We start from the raw sequence: 15,768 nt of genomic DNA on the forward strand, positions 1-15,768 counted from the left end.
ATGGTGTGATGAACATATTTTAATTTGCCAAATTCTGCAAAGTGGAACACATCCATCTGCCAGATTTCATTCCTTTGGGTGTCCTTTGGATTAGCCCCTGCAGGCAGTGGCGTTTGGTTATAGAAAGAGCAAGTAGGGCATTTCTTTACAATCTCCCTAGCTTGTTGCCATGTAATAGAAAACTCTTTCTTCAAACCTTTGCTATTAACATGATGTTTTTTATGAAATTCAGAGGCTTGTAGCACACTACCAATCAATAATTGATCAATTTCTGCATTACCTTGTGCTAGAGGACCTGGCAGACCCGTATGGGATCGGATGTGTGTTATGTACATAGGGCAAAGCCTGTTCCTAATCAAATCTTGCACCTGGATAAACAAAGAGGTTAGTTCTGTATCATCAGGTATAAATTCAGCAGTTTCAATATGTAAAATAACTCTTTCTGCATATTGTGAATCAGTAACTATATTAATAGGTTCTTTAAAATCCCTTAGCACCATAAGAATGGCATATAATTCTGCCTTCTGGACAGAATCATAAGGACTTTGTTCCACCTTACCCAAGTCTTCTGATTTGTAACCTGCCTTCCCTGATTTATTGGCATCAGTATAGAACGTACGGGCTCCAGTTATTGGAGTATCACGGACGATTCGAGGAAGGATCCAAGAAGTTCTCTTTATGAAGTTAAGCCTCTTGCTTTTTGGATAGTTGTTATTAATGTCTCCCAAGAAATTAGCACAAGCTCTTTGCCATGGTTCATTATCTTCCCATAATTTCTTTAGTTCATCAGCAGTGAAAGGCACTATAATTTCTGCTGGGTCTATGCCTGCTAGTTGACGAAGTCTCAACTTGCCTTTTATAATTAACTCAGAGACTTTTTCTACATAAGTTTTCAGTTTCTTACTTGGTTTATGTGGTAAAAAGATCCATTCCAAGATAATATCATCTCTCTGCATTAAAATTCCTGTAGGGGAAATTTTTGACGGTAGTATGACGAGAATACAGTCGAGCTCTGGATTTACCCTATCCACATGTGCCTGTTGTAATTTTTCCTCAATCATCGTCAGTTCCTTTTCTGCTTCAGCTGTTAATTCTCTGGGACTGTTTAAATCTTTGTCACCATCCAAGGTTTTGTTCAAATGAATTATTAGATCAGGTGTTATCCCAATAGCTGGCCGTAGACTGGAAATGTCCCCTAATAGTCTTTGAAAGTCATTAAGAGTCCGTAGGCGATTTCTCCGAATTTGTGCCTTTTGTGTCTTAATTTTTTGTAAACCTATTTTATAACCTAAATAATTAACAGAATCTCCCTTCTGAATCTTTTCAGGAGCAATTTGCAATCCCCATTTTGGTAAAAGTATTTTTATTTCTTCAAACAGTCTGTTCAAGGTATCCATGTTTGAATCGGATAACAAAATGTCGTCCATGTAATGATATACTATCGATTTGGGAAATTTCTTGCGTATTATTTGCAATGGTTGATTCACAAAATATTGGCACAGGGAGGGGCTATTTAACATACCCTGGGGGAGGACGGCCCAGTGGTACCTCCTCGAAGGTTGAGAATTATTATAAGTAGGCACTGTGAAGGCAAATTTTTCTCTATCTTCTTTTTGTAAAGGTATAGTGAAAAAACAATCCTTTAAATCAATAACTATGAGAGGCCATCCTTTTGGCAATAAAGAGGGCAAAGGAATTCCAGATTGCAGAGGGCCCATAGGTTGAATAACCTTGTTGATAGCCCTGAGATCTGTCACCATTCTCCATTTACCTGATTTTTTCTTAACCACAAATATAGGAGAATTCCAAGGGCTGGTAGATTCTTCTATATGTCCAGCATCTAATTGCTCTTGTACCAACTGTTCTAAAGCCTGTAACTTTTCCTCAGCTAAAGGCCATTGCTTTGTCCATATTGGTTTCTCAGTCAACCATTTTAAAGGCAAGGCTGTTGGTATCTCTGAAGGGACATCAATTGCTTGTTCTTGTACAGCCCGAATGGCCGGTTTTCTCCGGTTGTAATATCTTTTAATATTATCCCCAGAAATATAGGCTCTAGAAGTAGCAGGAATGTTAATTTGGGTATTCCATTGTTGTAATAGGTCACGACCCCATAAATTCATTGCAATATTGGCTACATATGGCCTTAATTTTCCTATTTGTCCCTCTAGTCCTATACATTCAACCCATCTCGTGCTCTGCCTTACTCGAGATAGGGTTCCAATTCCCAGGAGCTGAACATTTACATTCTGAAGAGGCCAATATGGATGCCAAGATTCTGGGGTAATGATACTTACATCCGCACCTGTGTCCAGCAGGCCAGTAATAAAAATGCCATTTACACACACTCTCAGCTTTGGTCTTTGGTCATTTATAGAAGTTTGCCAAAACACACGGAACTCATCTTTCTGATCATTATTGCTTGTAACAGTAGGCATGGGGCTTTCTAATTGTCCTGACAAGTCACATTCTCTGTAGTAACTGGAAATGACTGAACCATGTTTGCCATGGGGGCCTGTGAGGCCCCCCCTCTCACGTTTCCCGTCTGTATCAGGTTGCCTTGTCTATCTCTTGTAGACCTGCACTCATTCGTCCAGTGTCTGCCCTTTCCACATCTTCTACATAAACCTGAAGGCTGAGTCCTCCTATTTCTGTTATTTCTAGAAGATGCATTATTATTATTTCTGAAAATCCGTTGTCTACAATTCCTTTTCATATGACCCATTTTGCCACAATTAAAACATTTGGTATTCTGATGTCTCCTTTTACCATTGGAAATTGCTTCTTCTACCCATGCTTCAGTGCCATAGTCAAATGTATCAACATCTAGTGTATGCAAGACCCATTCTTCTAATGGCGCTGATCTGAGCTTTAAAGGTCCCAAAATCCTTTTGCATTCCACATTTGCATTTTCATAAGCCAAAGTCTCAATCATTATACGTCTTGCTTCTGGGTCAGATATCCCTATTTGTACAGCTTTAGTTATTCTTTGTAAAAAGTCAGTAAAGGGTTCTCTCTGACCCTGTTTAACTCTGACAAATGATTCCATCCTCTGTCCTGGGTCTTGCACCCTGTCCCAAGCCCTTAAGGCTGCTGTAGTACACACGGAGAGTATGTTTTCATCCAAATTAGCTTGTTCCTGAGGCTCAGAAAATAGCCCCTCTCCCAAAATTTGATCTATGGAAATCTCAATTCCCTTTGCTCTTTCCTGCTGTTCTAAAAGTCTAGCCTCTTGCCTGAATAAGCATTTCCATTTCAATTGCGTTCCACTCTCAAGGACAGCAGAGCTCAGTTGAAACCAGTCAGAGGGCGTGACTTTATTCGTGGTGGCCCAAGATCTTAGCATCTCTTTAACAAAAGAGGCATTCATTCCAAAAGTCATTACAGCCTGTTTAATTTCTTTGAGATCATTCATACGGACAGGTTCCCATGTATCTTCCTTGATGACCCTAGGGTTTCTGGAACCAACTACTTTCTCAGTTGTTACAACAGGGAAAGGCAGGTAGAACTGTAGGTAGAGCTTTGTGGGAATTGTCCCGGAGGGATTTACCCACAGATTTAGTTAAAATATGCCTTTCTACCTCTTGCTCTTCTTCCTCAGAATTTAGAAATTCCTCAATCTTTTCAATTCTATTCACCATTGCCTTCTTTAATGTCTGAATCTCCTGTACAGAATTATGTTCTAAAGCCTTCATTGAGGATTCTAAAGTATGAAGTTTGTCCATTAGAGATAATGTCTCATCTTTGGACATAATTTTTATAGCATATACCGTGCCTTCTTGTATAGATAATCTTTCTGTCAATCTGTCATAAGCTTTAGACAAAATCCGATTGTCACATTCAGCAGTTTTGATTCTCTCAGTTAATGTTTCTGTTCCTACTGAAAGGGACTGAAGCTTATGATCCAAATCAGCTGTTCCTTCTTCCACAGTAATGAATTTCTCCTTAATATCAGCCGTTAATGCTTCAGTTCCTACTGAAAGGGACTGAAGCTTACGATCCAAATCAGCTGTTCCCTCTTCCATAGTAATGAATTTCTCCTTAACATCAGCCTGTACCTCTTCTAAATTTTTTTCAGTTTGTCGAGTTGTGTTAAACAAAGATCTGTTCTCTGCCTGGAGAACTTCAAACTGATTTTTGAGAAGATTGTTGTCATTTTCAATTGTTTTTAAGCATTCAACCTCGTCTCGTAAAGACTTTATCATATTTCTATTATCAAACCATACAGTACCAAGGAAAACTACGAATCCCAGAAAGATCCATATCTGTGGGCTGACAGACACTTCTTGTAAAATCTCCCACATGGTACAACTGAAAAGGCTGTTAAAGTCTTGAATGGTAATGTTTTCAGACATTTTTCTTATTTATAAAAGAAAATTATGTACCTGTAATGAAGTTTTCCTGCCAGTGGTGGCTAAAGAAATGCACCTGAGTCCACGTGGTCTAAGCCAGAGCCGGTCTGAAACAATTAACTCAAAACAAAAATTATTGTACTGCCTGTTAAGGGAAGGGGTTGGCGGCTTTTGCTTCAAAACCGCAGGTGCTTCCCTTAAATCAGGCAGTGAGGGTTTGGAAGAAGCAGGGAGCTATTAACTGCTCTGTGGGGGGTCGCTGCTCTGCGACTGTAGTGGCCTGGAGTGGGGGAAGGGAAAGCGAGCAGGGAGCGCGCTGTAAATCGCCTTCCTGAGCTCAGGCAACTAGCCGGGAAAGGTGGAGCTTGCGCCCCCCCGTGCCGGGTCGGGGGCAAAATAGCCCGACGTTGGGACGCCAAATGTGGTGGCGCAAATGAATGTAGACAGATTATATAGATATATACAGCTTTAATAAGGAAATAGACTTACAGGACCACAGGTTCCCGCGGAGCACTGGAAAAGCGGAGCAAAAGAAAAGGGCTGCTGGGCTCATGCCCGGCAGATTTATCTGTAAACATTAGCCCGAGGCGAACACGCCCCCAATGGGTGGGGCTATGTCCCTACAAAACTGCCTAGGTCCATTTGATAGGCCAACCCTTAGGTGGGTGGAGTAAACAGAACAGAATGCTGGGAGAAAGAAGCCGAGTCAGGGAGTCGCCATGATTCTCCCACTCCAGGAAGACGCAGGTTAAGATCTTCCCTGATAAGGCAACTCGTTGTGCTACACAGAATATTAGAAATGGGTTAGATCAATATGTAAGAGCTAGCCAATAAGAGACTGGAACTAATGGGCCAGGCAGTGATTAAAAGAATACAGTTTCCATGTAATTATTTCGGGGCATAAGCTAGCCATGTGGGCAGCTGGGTGCCGGGGACACAGCCCTACCGCTCATAATACTACATTTCTCTGTAGCTTTGGTTCCTGTCCTGGAACTAGCTCTTGTAGACCAGGCTGGCCTCGAACTCCCAGAGATCCGCCTGCCTCTGCCTCCCGAGTGCTGGGATTAAAGGCGTGTGCCACCACCACCCGGCTGATATCTGGGTTTTTGATTCAGTTCCATTGGTCCCCCTGTCTGTTCTTATGCCAATACTAGGCTGTTTTAGTATCGTAGCTCTGTAGTAGAGTTTGAAGTCAGGGATTGTGATGGCTCCAGAAGTTCCTTTATTGTACAGGATTGTTTTGGCTACCCTGGGTTTTTGGCTTTTCCATATGAAGTTGAGTACCGTTCTTTCAAGGTCTGTGAAGAATTTTACTAGGATTTTGATGGGCATTGCATTGAATCTGTAGATTGCTTTTGGTAAAATTGCCATTTTTACTATGTTAATTCTACCTACCCAAGAGCATGGGAGATCTTTCCATTTTCTAGAGCAGTCTTGAAATTTCTTTCTTCAAAGACTTAAAGTTATTGTCATACAGGTCTTCCAGTTGTTTGGTTAGAGTTACTCCAAGATATTTTATGCTATTTGTGGCTATTGTGAAAGGTGATGTTTCTCTGATTTTCTTCTCAGCCCACTTAGCATCTTTGTAAAGGAGGGCTATTGATTTTTTTTTTTTAGTTAATCTTGTATCATGCTACATTACTGAAGGTGTTTATGAGTTGTAGAAGTTCCTTGGTAGAATTTTGGGGTCCCTTATGTAAATTATCATATCATCAGCAAATAGTGAGAGTTTGACTTCTTCTTTTCCTATTTGTATCCCCTTGATCTCCTTTTTGTTGTCTTATTGCTCTAGCTAGAACCTCAAGAACTATATTGAATAGATATGGAAAGAGTGGACAACCTTGCCTTGTTCCTGATTTCAGTGGAGTCGCTGTGGGTTTCTCTCCATTTAGTTTGATGTTGGCTGTTGACTTGCTGTATATTGCCTTTATTGTGTTTAGGTATGTTCCTTGTATCCCTTCCCTCTCCAAGACCTTTATCATGAAGGGATGTTGTATTCTGTTGAAAGCTTTTTCAGCATCTAATGAGATGATCATGGTTTTTTTTTTTTTAAAGTTTGCTTATATGGTGGATTATGTTGACAGATTTTCATATGTTGAATCATCCCTGCATCTCTGGGATGAAGCCACCTTGATAATGGTGGATGATTTTTCTGATGTGTTCTTGAATTTGGTTTGCCCTTATTTTTGCATCAATGTTCATGAGTGAGACTGGTCTGTAATTCTCTCTTTTTTTTTTTTTTTTTTTTTTTTGGTTTTTCGAGACAGGGTTTCTCTGTGGCTTTGGAGCCTGGCCTGGAACTAGCTCTGTAGACCAGGCTGGTCTCGAACTCACAGAGATCCACCTGCCTCTGCCTCCTGAGTGCTGGGATTAAAGGCGTGCACCACCATCGCCCGGCTGTAATTCTCTTTCTTAGTAATGTCTTTGTGTGGCTTGGGTATCAGGCTTATTATAGCCTCATAAAAAGTGTTTGGTAATGTTCCTTCTGTTTCTATTGTGTGGAACAATTTGAGGAGTATTGGTATTAGTTCTTTGAAAATCTTGTAGGATTCTGTGCTGAAACCATCTAGCCCTAGGCCCTGAAATAATCACACAGAAACTATATTAATTAAATCACTGCTTGACCCATTAGCTCTAGCTTCTTATTGGATGACTCTTACATATTAATTTAACCCATTTCTATTAATATGTGCCTCTGGCTTACCCGGTAAAGTTCCGTCTGGCACTGGTGGGGCTACATGACTTCTCTCTGACTCTGCTTTCTTTCTCCCAGCACTCAGCTTAGTTTTCCCTGCCTAGCTCTGTTCCCCTATAGCTTGCTATAGGCCCAAAGCAGTTCCTTTATTTGTCAATGATAAACATAGCATACAGAGAGAAATCCCACATCAGTTTCTATTTCTTTAGTAGTTATAGGTCTACCTAATTTGCTTATCTGGTCTTGATTTAATTTTGGTAAGTGATATTTATCCAAAAAATTATCTATTTCCTTTAAGTTTTCCAATTTTGTGGAGTATGGTTTTTGAAATATGACCTAATGATTCTCTGGATTTCCTCCACGTCTGTTATGTCCCCCTTTTGATTTCTGATTTTGTTGATTTGGATATTTTCTCTCTGCCTTTTGGTTAGTTTGGATAAACATTTGTCTATTTTGTTGATTTTCTCAAAGAACCAAGTCTTCATCTCATTGACTTTCTGTATTGTTTTCTTCATTTCTATTTTGTGGATTTCAGCTCTCAATTTGATTATTTCCTACTGTCTAGTATTTCTAGGGTTGGTGAGTAAGTTTGCTTCTTTTGTTCTAGAGTTTTCAGATTTTCTGTTAACTCACTAATGTGGGATTTTTCCAGCTTATTTATGTAGGCATTTAGTGTTATGAATTTTCCTCTTAAAACTGCTTTCATTGTGTCCCATAAATATGGGTATGTTGTGTGGCCATTTTCATTGAATTTTAAGAAGTATAATTTCTTCCTTTATTTCTTCCTTGACCCATTGATGATTCAAATGAACATTATTTAATTTCCACGAGTTTGTGGACTTTCTGAAATTAGTATTGCTGTTGAATTCTAATTTTTAGCCATGATGATCCAATAAAATACATGGGATTATTCCAATTTTTCGTATCTGTTGAAGTCTGTTTTGTTACCTAGTATGTGGTCAGTTTTTGAGAAGGTTCCATGAGGTGCTGAGAAGAAGGTATATTCTTTTATGTTTGGATTGAATTTTCTATAGATGTCTGTTAAGTCCATTTGATTCCAAACATCTGTTAGTTCCCTTCTCTGTTAATTTCTGTCTGACAGACTTTTCCAGTGGTGAGAGTGGAATGTTGAAGCCTCCCACTATTAGTGTGTGGGGTTTAATGTGTGATTTAAACTTTAGAAGTGTTTCTTTTACATATGAGGGTGCCCTTGTATTTGGGGCATAGACCTTCAGTATTGAGATTTCCTCTTGATAGATTTTTCCTGTGACTAATATGAAATGTCCTTCTTTGTCTCTTCTGATAGATATTAATTTGAAGTCTATTTTGTTAGATATTAGGATAGCTACACCAGCTTGTTTCTTAGGTCCGTTTGATTAGAAAATTTTTCCCCAACCCTTTACTCTGAGGCGATGTCTGTCTTTGAGGTTGAGGTGTGTTTCAGCAGAAGGGTAGATTGTGTTTTCATATCCAATCCATTAGCTTATATCTTTTTATAAGTGAGTTGAGTCTATTTATATTAAGAGATGTTATTGTGTGTATTTTTTCCTTCTTTGGGATTTGCTGCTGTAAGATCATCTATTGTCTGTGTTTGTTTGGATGTAGCTAACTTCCTTGGGTTGGAATTTTCCTTCTAGTTCTTTGTGTAGGGTTAGATTTGTTACTAGGTATTGGTTAAATCTGGTTCTGTCATGGAATATCTTATTTTGTCCATCTATGGTGATTGAAAGTTTTGCAGGGTATAATAGTCTGGGCTGTCATCCATGATCTCTTAATGTCTGCATAACACTTGACCAGGACCTTCTGGCTTTCATTGTTTGCATTGAGAAATCAGGTGTAATTCTGACAGGTCTACCTTTATATGTTACTTGGCCTTTTTCCTTTGCAGCTCTTACTATTCTTCCTTTATTCTGTATGTTTAGTGTTTTGATTATTTTGTAGCAAGGTAACTTTTTTTTGATCCAATCTATTTGGTGTTCTGTAAGCTTCTTGTTTCTTCATATGCATTTTTTTTTATATTGGGAAAGTTTTCTTCTATGGTTTTGTTAACTATATTTTCTGTGCTTTTGAGTAGGACTTCTTCTACTTCTTCTATCTCCATTATTCTTATGTTTGGTCTTTTCATGGTGTCCCCTTTTTTTCTAAATATTTTGTGTTAAGCTTTTGTTAGATTTAATGTTTTCTTTGACTGATGAGTCTTTTTCCTCTATTGTATCTTCAGTGCTTGAGATTCTTTCTTCTCTCTCTTGTATTCTGCTGTTTATGACTGCATTTGTGGTTCCTGATTGTTATCTCATAATTTCCATTTCTGTCATTCCCTCAATTTGTGTTTTCTTTATTATCTCTATTTCAGTTTTCAAGTCTTGAATCATTTCTTTCATATGTTTGATTGCTTTTTCTGGGTTTTCTTTAAGGCATTTGTTGATTTCTTCCAATTTTTTGTTTGTCTTTTCGTCCATTTCTTTGAGGGAATTTTTTATTTCCTCTTTAAGGTCCTCAAACATTCTCCTAAAGTTATTTTTAGGTCATTTTCTTCTGCTTCATCTACATTTGGGTGTTCAAGTGTTGCTGTTGTAGGGCCACTAGTTGCTCTTTGTGGTGTTGAGTGTGTTCTTACCTTGTCTACCTATATTTTCCTCTGATTGGTGTAGTTGGGGCTGTGTCTCTGGTGATCAGTCTTCCAGGTGCGAGTGGATCCAAGGCTCAGATGATTGCTCCTCGTGGTACAGTCAGGGCCATGGTTCCAGTCACTCTGGAGGTCACTCAGTGTTCCCAGTGGTTGTTCAGCACTCCCAGGGGTGGCTCTGCTATACTAGGAGTCTTTTGGCCCTGCTCCCATGGAGGTTGCTTGCTTGGGGCTACTCCTGCTGAGGTCTCTGCCTTGGGCCTGCTCTGGCAGAGGCTGTTGGCTCAGGCCTGCTCCTGCAGAGGTCCCTGGCTCCAGTCTGCTCCCTCAGTGGTCACTCCCTTGTACCTGCTCCTGTGGAGGTCATTTCCTTGGGCCTGCTCAGCTGAGGTCGCTGACTCAGGCCTATTCCCACAGATGTCCCTGGCTTGGGCCTGCTGCCACTGAGGTTCCTAGATTGAACCCAGTACTACAGAGGTCTCTAGCTCGGGCCTGCTTCCTCAGAGGTCCCTGACTCATACCAGTCCCTCAAAGGTCTCTGGCTTGGGCCTGCTCCCTCCGTGGTCACTCCCTTGTACCTGCTTCTGTGGAGGTTGTTGCCTTGGGACTGCTCCCAGGAAGACTACTTCTAAATAAGATGAATTCAATGGACTTGAGTTACCATCCTACCCAAAAATCTAAAACCAAACCAGAAATATACATACATACATACATACATACATACATACATACATACATACATCTCCTGACATGGGGAGATGCTGTCTGAAGTTGAAAGATAAACACCAGGGGCAACTGTAGAGAGAGAGTCCAGGCTCCCTCCTGTGTATTCAAACTCACCTAATGAATGAAACTTAAAGTTGTTACAGGTTATAGGGGACCAGGCAGAAGCCTGAGAGAGTCAGAGGGAACCAGTGGGATGCAGGTGGGTACAAGGGGACCATTTCAGGGAATGAGCACCATTCTTTGTCTCGATTGTGTTAGGTCCCAAAGAAACCCAGGACAAAGTCTAACTGAGGTACTCATTAACATATCAAAGCAGATGCTGCCCACCAGGCTCTCTCAGCACCCCAAGTACCTGTTACAGAGTTCCAGTTCCTCTCAGTACCTCTCGCTCCCTACCCTACTCAAAGCTCTCCTGCCCTTGAGCTTCTCTTTCCTACATAACTCAGACTTTTCAGCCATGCACTCTCTTGCTTCTCCTTTTGTCCTCTTGGCTTCTGGGTCTTCAGTCTCTTGATTCTCTTTGCCTTCCTGGTCTTCTCCTCCTCTCTTGCTCTCTGTCCCCCTTGTGGCCCCACCTCTTCTGCTGACCACATTCAGTCTGTAGTCTGTACTCTTCCGGATACCTCTGGCTGTTCTCTCCCTCATATCTACAATAAAAACCTTCTCCTTGACCATACAATCGAGCCATCATGGCCTCATTTCCATGCAGATTATGGTAAAGATTTTACAGGTATAAGAATATGCTGAAACTGCACATTAAATACATGCCAGTTACAGGGTATGGTAGTGCAAATGCCTTTAAGTAGAGGCAGTTGTATCTCTGTGAGTTCAAAGCCAGCCTGGTCTACAAACCTTGTTCCAGGCTACCCAGGATTATACAAGTAACACCCTATCTTTAAAAAACAATCAATCAATCAATCAATCAGTGCCATTTATATTACATTTTATCACTTCTACCTAATACAATACAGAAGCAAGGACAGAATAATATAGAATGCTGGTAAATTCTAAAAGACAAATATAAATTAGTTAAAAGTCAGTCTTTCTAAAGGATTAGAAGCCAGTGATCTACTGGCTTCTAAGAAAGCAATTTATTATCAATTGACTTTTAACCAGATTCTCACTATTTTTTAAATGTAACAGTCAGTTAAAAAGATCTATACAATGGAATTCTCTGAACAAAGGAAACCACCAGGTAGGATGGCGGTACACACCTTTAATCCCAGCTTCAGACCTCTGTGAGCTGGAGGCCAGCCTGATCTGCTCACAGTTTCAGGCCAGCCAGAACTTTCTCTCTCTCTCTCTCTCTCTCTCTCTCTCTCTCTCTCTCTCTCTCTCTCTCTCTCTCACACACACACACACACACACACACACACAATTGCTGATATAAAACCTGGTTCCTCTCAGTACTTCTCACCCTTAGATGTCATTTTCAAAAAGATGCTAGCTTTTTGAAGAATCAGGTTATAGGACAATGACAGCTGCATTTGTGCAAACTCTGGAAGACATTGCGTGCCTATGTCTACAAGTAGAGAAAGACTTAAAGAAGGGACGGGAGTAGCACACGCACTACACACCTCGTTATCGTTATCATTCTGTGACAGGCAGTATGTAAGGGTTGTTCATGTTAACTCGATAGTATGCGCATATTACCTGAGTTAGTTTTATATGTGTGTGCAAGTCTTATGGAAAAGATGGCAATGTGATCTCAAGTGATGTATGAGAAAACCAGATGAACGGAACATCTGAAAACTAAAAACTGAATAGAGTGAGATTTCTTTTCACTTATGTGACTCTTTATCAATAGTTTTGTTAAGTTGGTGGCTACTGGTCGCCTCACCTCAGTTTCTGTTATGTAATTCTTAGTAATTTCATGCATTTAGATTATTATATGTGGTGTTTTTTCCCTCTTTTGTAGAATCTTGTGAATGAATGGCATCAAAACTTAAGCCTCTTCTCTTACACCATTGAGGAATGGATGAACTGTCAAAGAAATTGGCTTTATCTTGAACCAATCTTTAATTCTTTAGAAATACAAAAGTAAGAAAATAAAAAACAACATCATGTACAGGTTAAAAATGCACAGGGGGATTTAATCATCCAGAAATGATCTCTTCAGTGGGCAAACAGCAGCTGTGGTTTGGTTGTGAAATGTCCCCTATAGGTCATGTGTTTGAATAGTTGATCTCAAGGTTTTTGTGGTTCCTGGGAAGATTGAGGAACTTTCAGAGATATGGAACCTTGCAGGAGGAAATGGGTGTTGATTGGGAGCCTTGAGGTTTCACAGCTAGGCACTCCCTGCGTGTTCTCTACTTCCTAAGTATGAATGCCATGTGTGCAGCTGGCCTCCTGCTCCACCGCCACCCATTCCCATCCTGGTGGAACACACACACACACACACACACACACACACACACGTCACGCATCTTGTCACAGTCACAGGAAAAGGGACTAGCGCCTCATGGACGCACAAAGGAATGAGTCTGTTAAACCATTTTTATCTTCTCATTCATAGACTATTACAAGAATGCTCTTACTTTTGAAAACTTAATTCCCTTAATTGCTAACATAAAGCTATGGAAAACTGAGATGTGTCAGAGTATGATGGTCCTTGAGCCATATTATGTCTCTTTCAAGTTCTGGAAGATTAGAGTGGTTCTGATAAGAATAAGAAATATGCTTTTTAGCAACATTCATACCTAAGTGGAAATTTCTCACTTTGCACCAGATAGAACAGAGGTGCAAACTTGGTGTTTGTTAAGCGTTCCATTTTCCCCCTTCATCTACAGCACTCAAATTAACTGGCTTCTAGGTCTTTCAAGGAATTAATCTTGAGAGTGCTCAAATGGAGACAAATGAAAGAATTGTTTAAGTGAAAGTACTGCTGTATAGGGGACAGTATTTTTGTTACACATGTTTAGTTCCTGACACATGGGCGCTTGGTACTCTTGTTAAGTCCGAGTTATTCTGGATGTAAGGAATGTACCTTTTACAACTTTGACCTTTAAATTTCAGACTTTAAAACCCCTGCCTACTGAAGATGCTGTTTATTAATAAAGAGACAAGAACAGTTGTTCTTTTGAAAACTTTGCTAAAGTAGGAAAGGAGTCTTTATTTAAGAGATGCTGAAGTGTCTTTACAATATGTTTAAAGTAAGAAAGAAAGGAACCAATAATAAACCTGTGACTAATTTAGGGATACCAGTGGGAAGAAACCAGAGTCACCAAGGAGGAGAATTCCAAACAGGGTTCTGTAAGAGTCAAGGTTATTGGGAGGGCAGCATTAGAACCACCCAGACAGATGGGACTGGGATGAGGCTTAGCAGGACACAGGTGTGGGGACTCAAGTGTCTTCCATGACAGTATTTTTGTTGAGTTACAGGAACATTTAGCGCCATCACCCAAAATGGGGAGTAGGATGATGGTGGAAGGTTCCTAGGAGAGTTTAACACATACTGCCTTGAAGTATGTGGATATCAAAACCTAAGCTCGCTTTCCTGGAGACAAAAGTCCCAAGTTAGACAGTGGTGACAGATGTTTCCAAACTGGGGCTATCTACAAAGATCTCCAACCCAAATATCAGTGGGTCAAAACACAGGGGTCCCTTAAAGGTGCCACTTACCAGTGGAGCTTGAAAATCGGTTGTATGTGGTCAGCTGGAAAGAGCCAGGGAAGGCTGAGGGGAAAACCCAGAGGAACATTCCACAGATATCTGCCATCCCAGAAGGCAGTCAAGAGGCAAAAGAGGCAAACTGTAGGACAACCAGGTTACACAGAGAAACCCTGTCCCAAAAAAACAGAAAGAGGCGGGGGAAGAGAGGCAAAAGAAGATTCAAGGTGATAGCAGCTGAATGGGAGGTGGGAGACATTACCTCTGACTCCACCTCAGACTCCAAGCCTTGGGGAACTTGGATGAGGTTGGGGCTACTGTGGAAAGGAAATCTCAGTGAGCAGAGAGAGTAAAAAGATCATAAACTCTTGAAAATATTCCCACACCCAAGCCCAGCAGTAGCAAATTATCAGTTGATTGTGCCACATATGAGGTTTGATTCTTTTAGCCAAGGGATGAAATAGTGATAATATTCCATGAAGGAAAACTTCCGTAAAGACAGTGGCACATGCCTTCATATCCCTCCCATCTAAGAATGGATAACCATCTACAGAATGTGGAATTTATTATGAACCTGGGGATATATAATCCTTCTCCTAGACTGCTCCCCCCACTGCCTTCACACCAAAGTTGAGTCCCTTCGAAGCCCAGATCCTAACACTGCTACAGCGTTTTCCCAGGATCCCATTGCAGTTCCTCTTCTAAATTGGCTCTCAGCTGTGATGTAATACTGAATTTAATCGACGTGTGAAAAGATACGTTTATCTTGACCTACAGCTTGGAGGGTTTCAACTCATGCCTGCTCGATGGACTGCTTTAGACATGTGGCAGGGCAGCGCCTGGCAGCAGCAGCGAACAGCAGGGGCTTTTCCCTCATGCTGTGACTGGGAGCTGAGAGAGGTGGGACGAAAGGGCTGGAGTTTCAATGGGTCACACCCCAGGGACCTAAGCTTCTCCTAGAAGGGCCCATCTCCTGACTCCCCACAGTGTCAGGGACTGGGGACACGCTGGCTTTGGTAGACAGTCAAGATCCAGACTGTTGCACCTCTAAGACACAGACAGCTTTTATTTATCTTATATAGAATTGCTATGATTCTATTTTCTGCTATACAGAAAGTAAAATCTTGATAAATGATAACTGTATGCTTAATCTATCCTGTTTATCTTGGAAGATACACTGCTTATACAAAATAGATAAAATGGCTAATCGAGTAAAGAAAAGCATATCAAATTGTCTTATAAATTCAGTGATATTATAGATTTTCATTGCAGTACTTTCAAAATTATTTACATTTCATTTTCTTTTTAAAGACAGCTGGCGGCCGAAACAAAACTTTTCTCCCAGGTGCTTGTCATGTGGAGAGAAATAATGTCGAGAGTACTGAACAAGCTAAATGCTTTGCATATAACTATCTCTACAGGAGTCATTGACGTTCTGAAAATTTGCAATGCAAATCTTGAAAATATAAAGAAAAGTCTGGAGGTAAACTATGCCACCCAAAGAGTGACCATACGGTAAAGTACTACAGAACCTGCCACCAGGGCAGACTTCCTCTCTGTGTCCCTGCTAGCAGCTTTTCTAATCCTCACTGCCATTTTTAGTTTAATGAAAATGCTATCACAAGAAAAAAAAATGGGTGGACTAATCCAATAACCCTAGAGGACAGGACCAACTTTTACACATAGCCACATCAAGTTGAGAACAGTCATAGCTGTCCCCCAGTACAGAATACGATGGTGCATCTGGAGCCCCAGAGCCGGCA

The 15,768-nt window shown here is 40.6% G+C and overlaps 1 protein-coding gene across 1 annotated transcript in view; it reads left to right on the forward strand.

Annotated features, from left to right (window-relative positions):
• The window catches only part of Dnah14 (dynein axonemal heavy chain 14), a 277,305-nt gene that overhangs the window by 95,270 nt on the left and 166,267 nt on the right, over positions 1 to 15,768 (forward strand). The window contains exons 24-25 of the mRNA XM_057769862.1: positions 12,315 to 12,436; positions 15,317 to 15,488. Of these exons, the coding sequence (XP_057625845.1) occupies positions 12,315 to 12,436; positions 15,317 to 15,488 (294 nt within the window). The remainder of the gene's footprint in view (positions 1 to 12,314; positions 12,437 to 15,316; positions 15,489 to 15,768) is intronic.

The sequence above is a fragment of the Chionomys nivalis genome, chromosome 5, assembly GCF_950005125.1.
Source record: "Chionomys nivalis chromosome 5, mChiNiv1.1, whole genome shotgun sequence".
In the NCBI taxonomy this organism is placed as follows: domain Eukaryota; kingdom Metazoa; phylum Chordata; class Mammalia; order Rodentia; family Cricetidae; genus Chionomys; species Chionomys nivalis.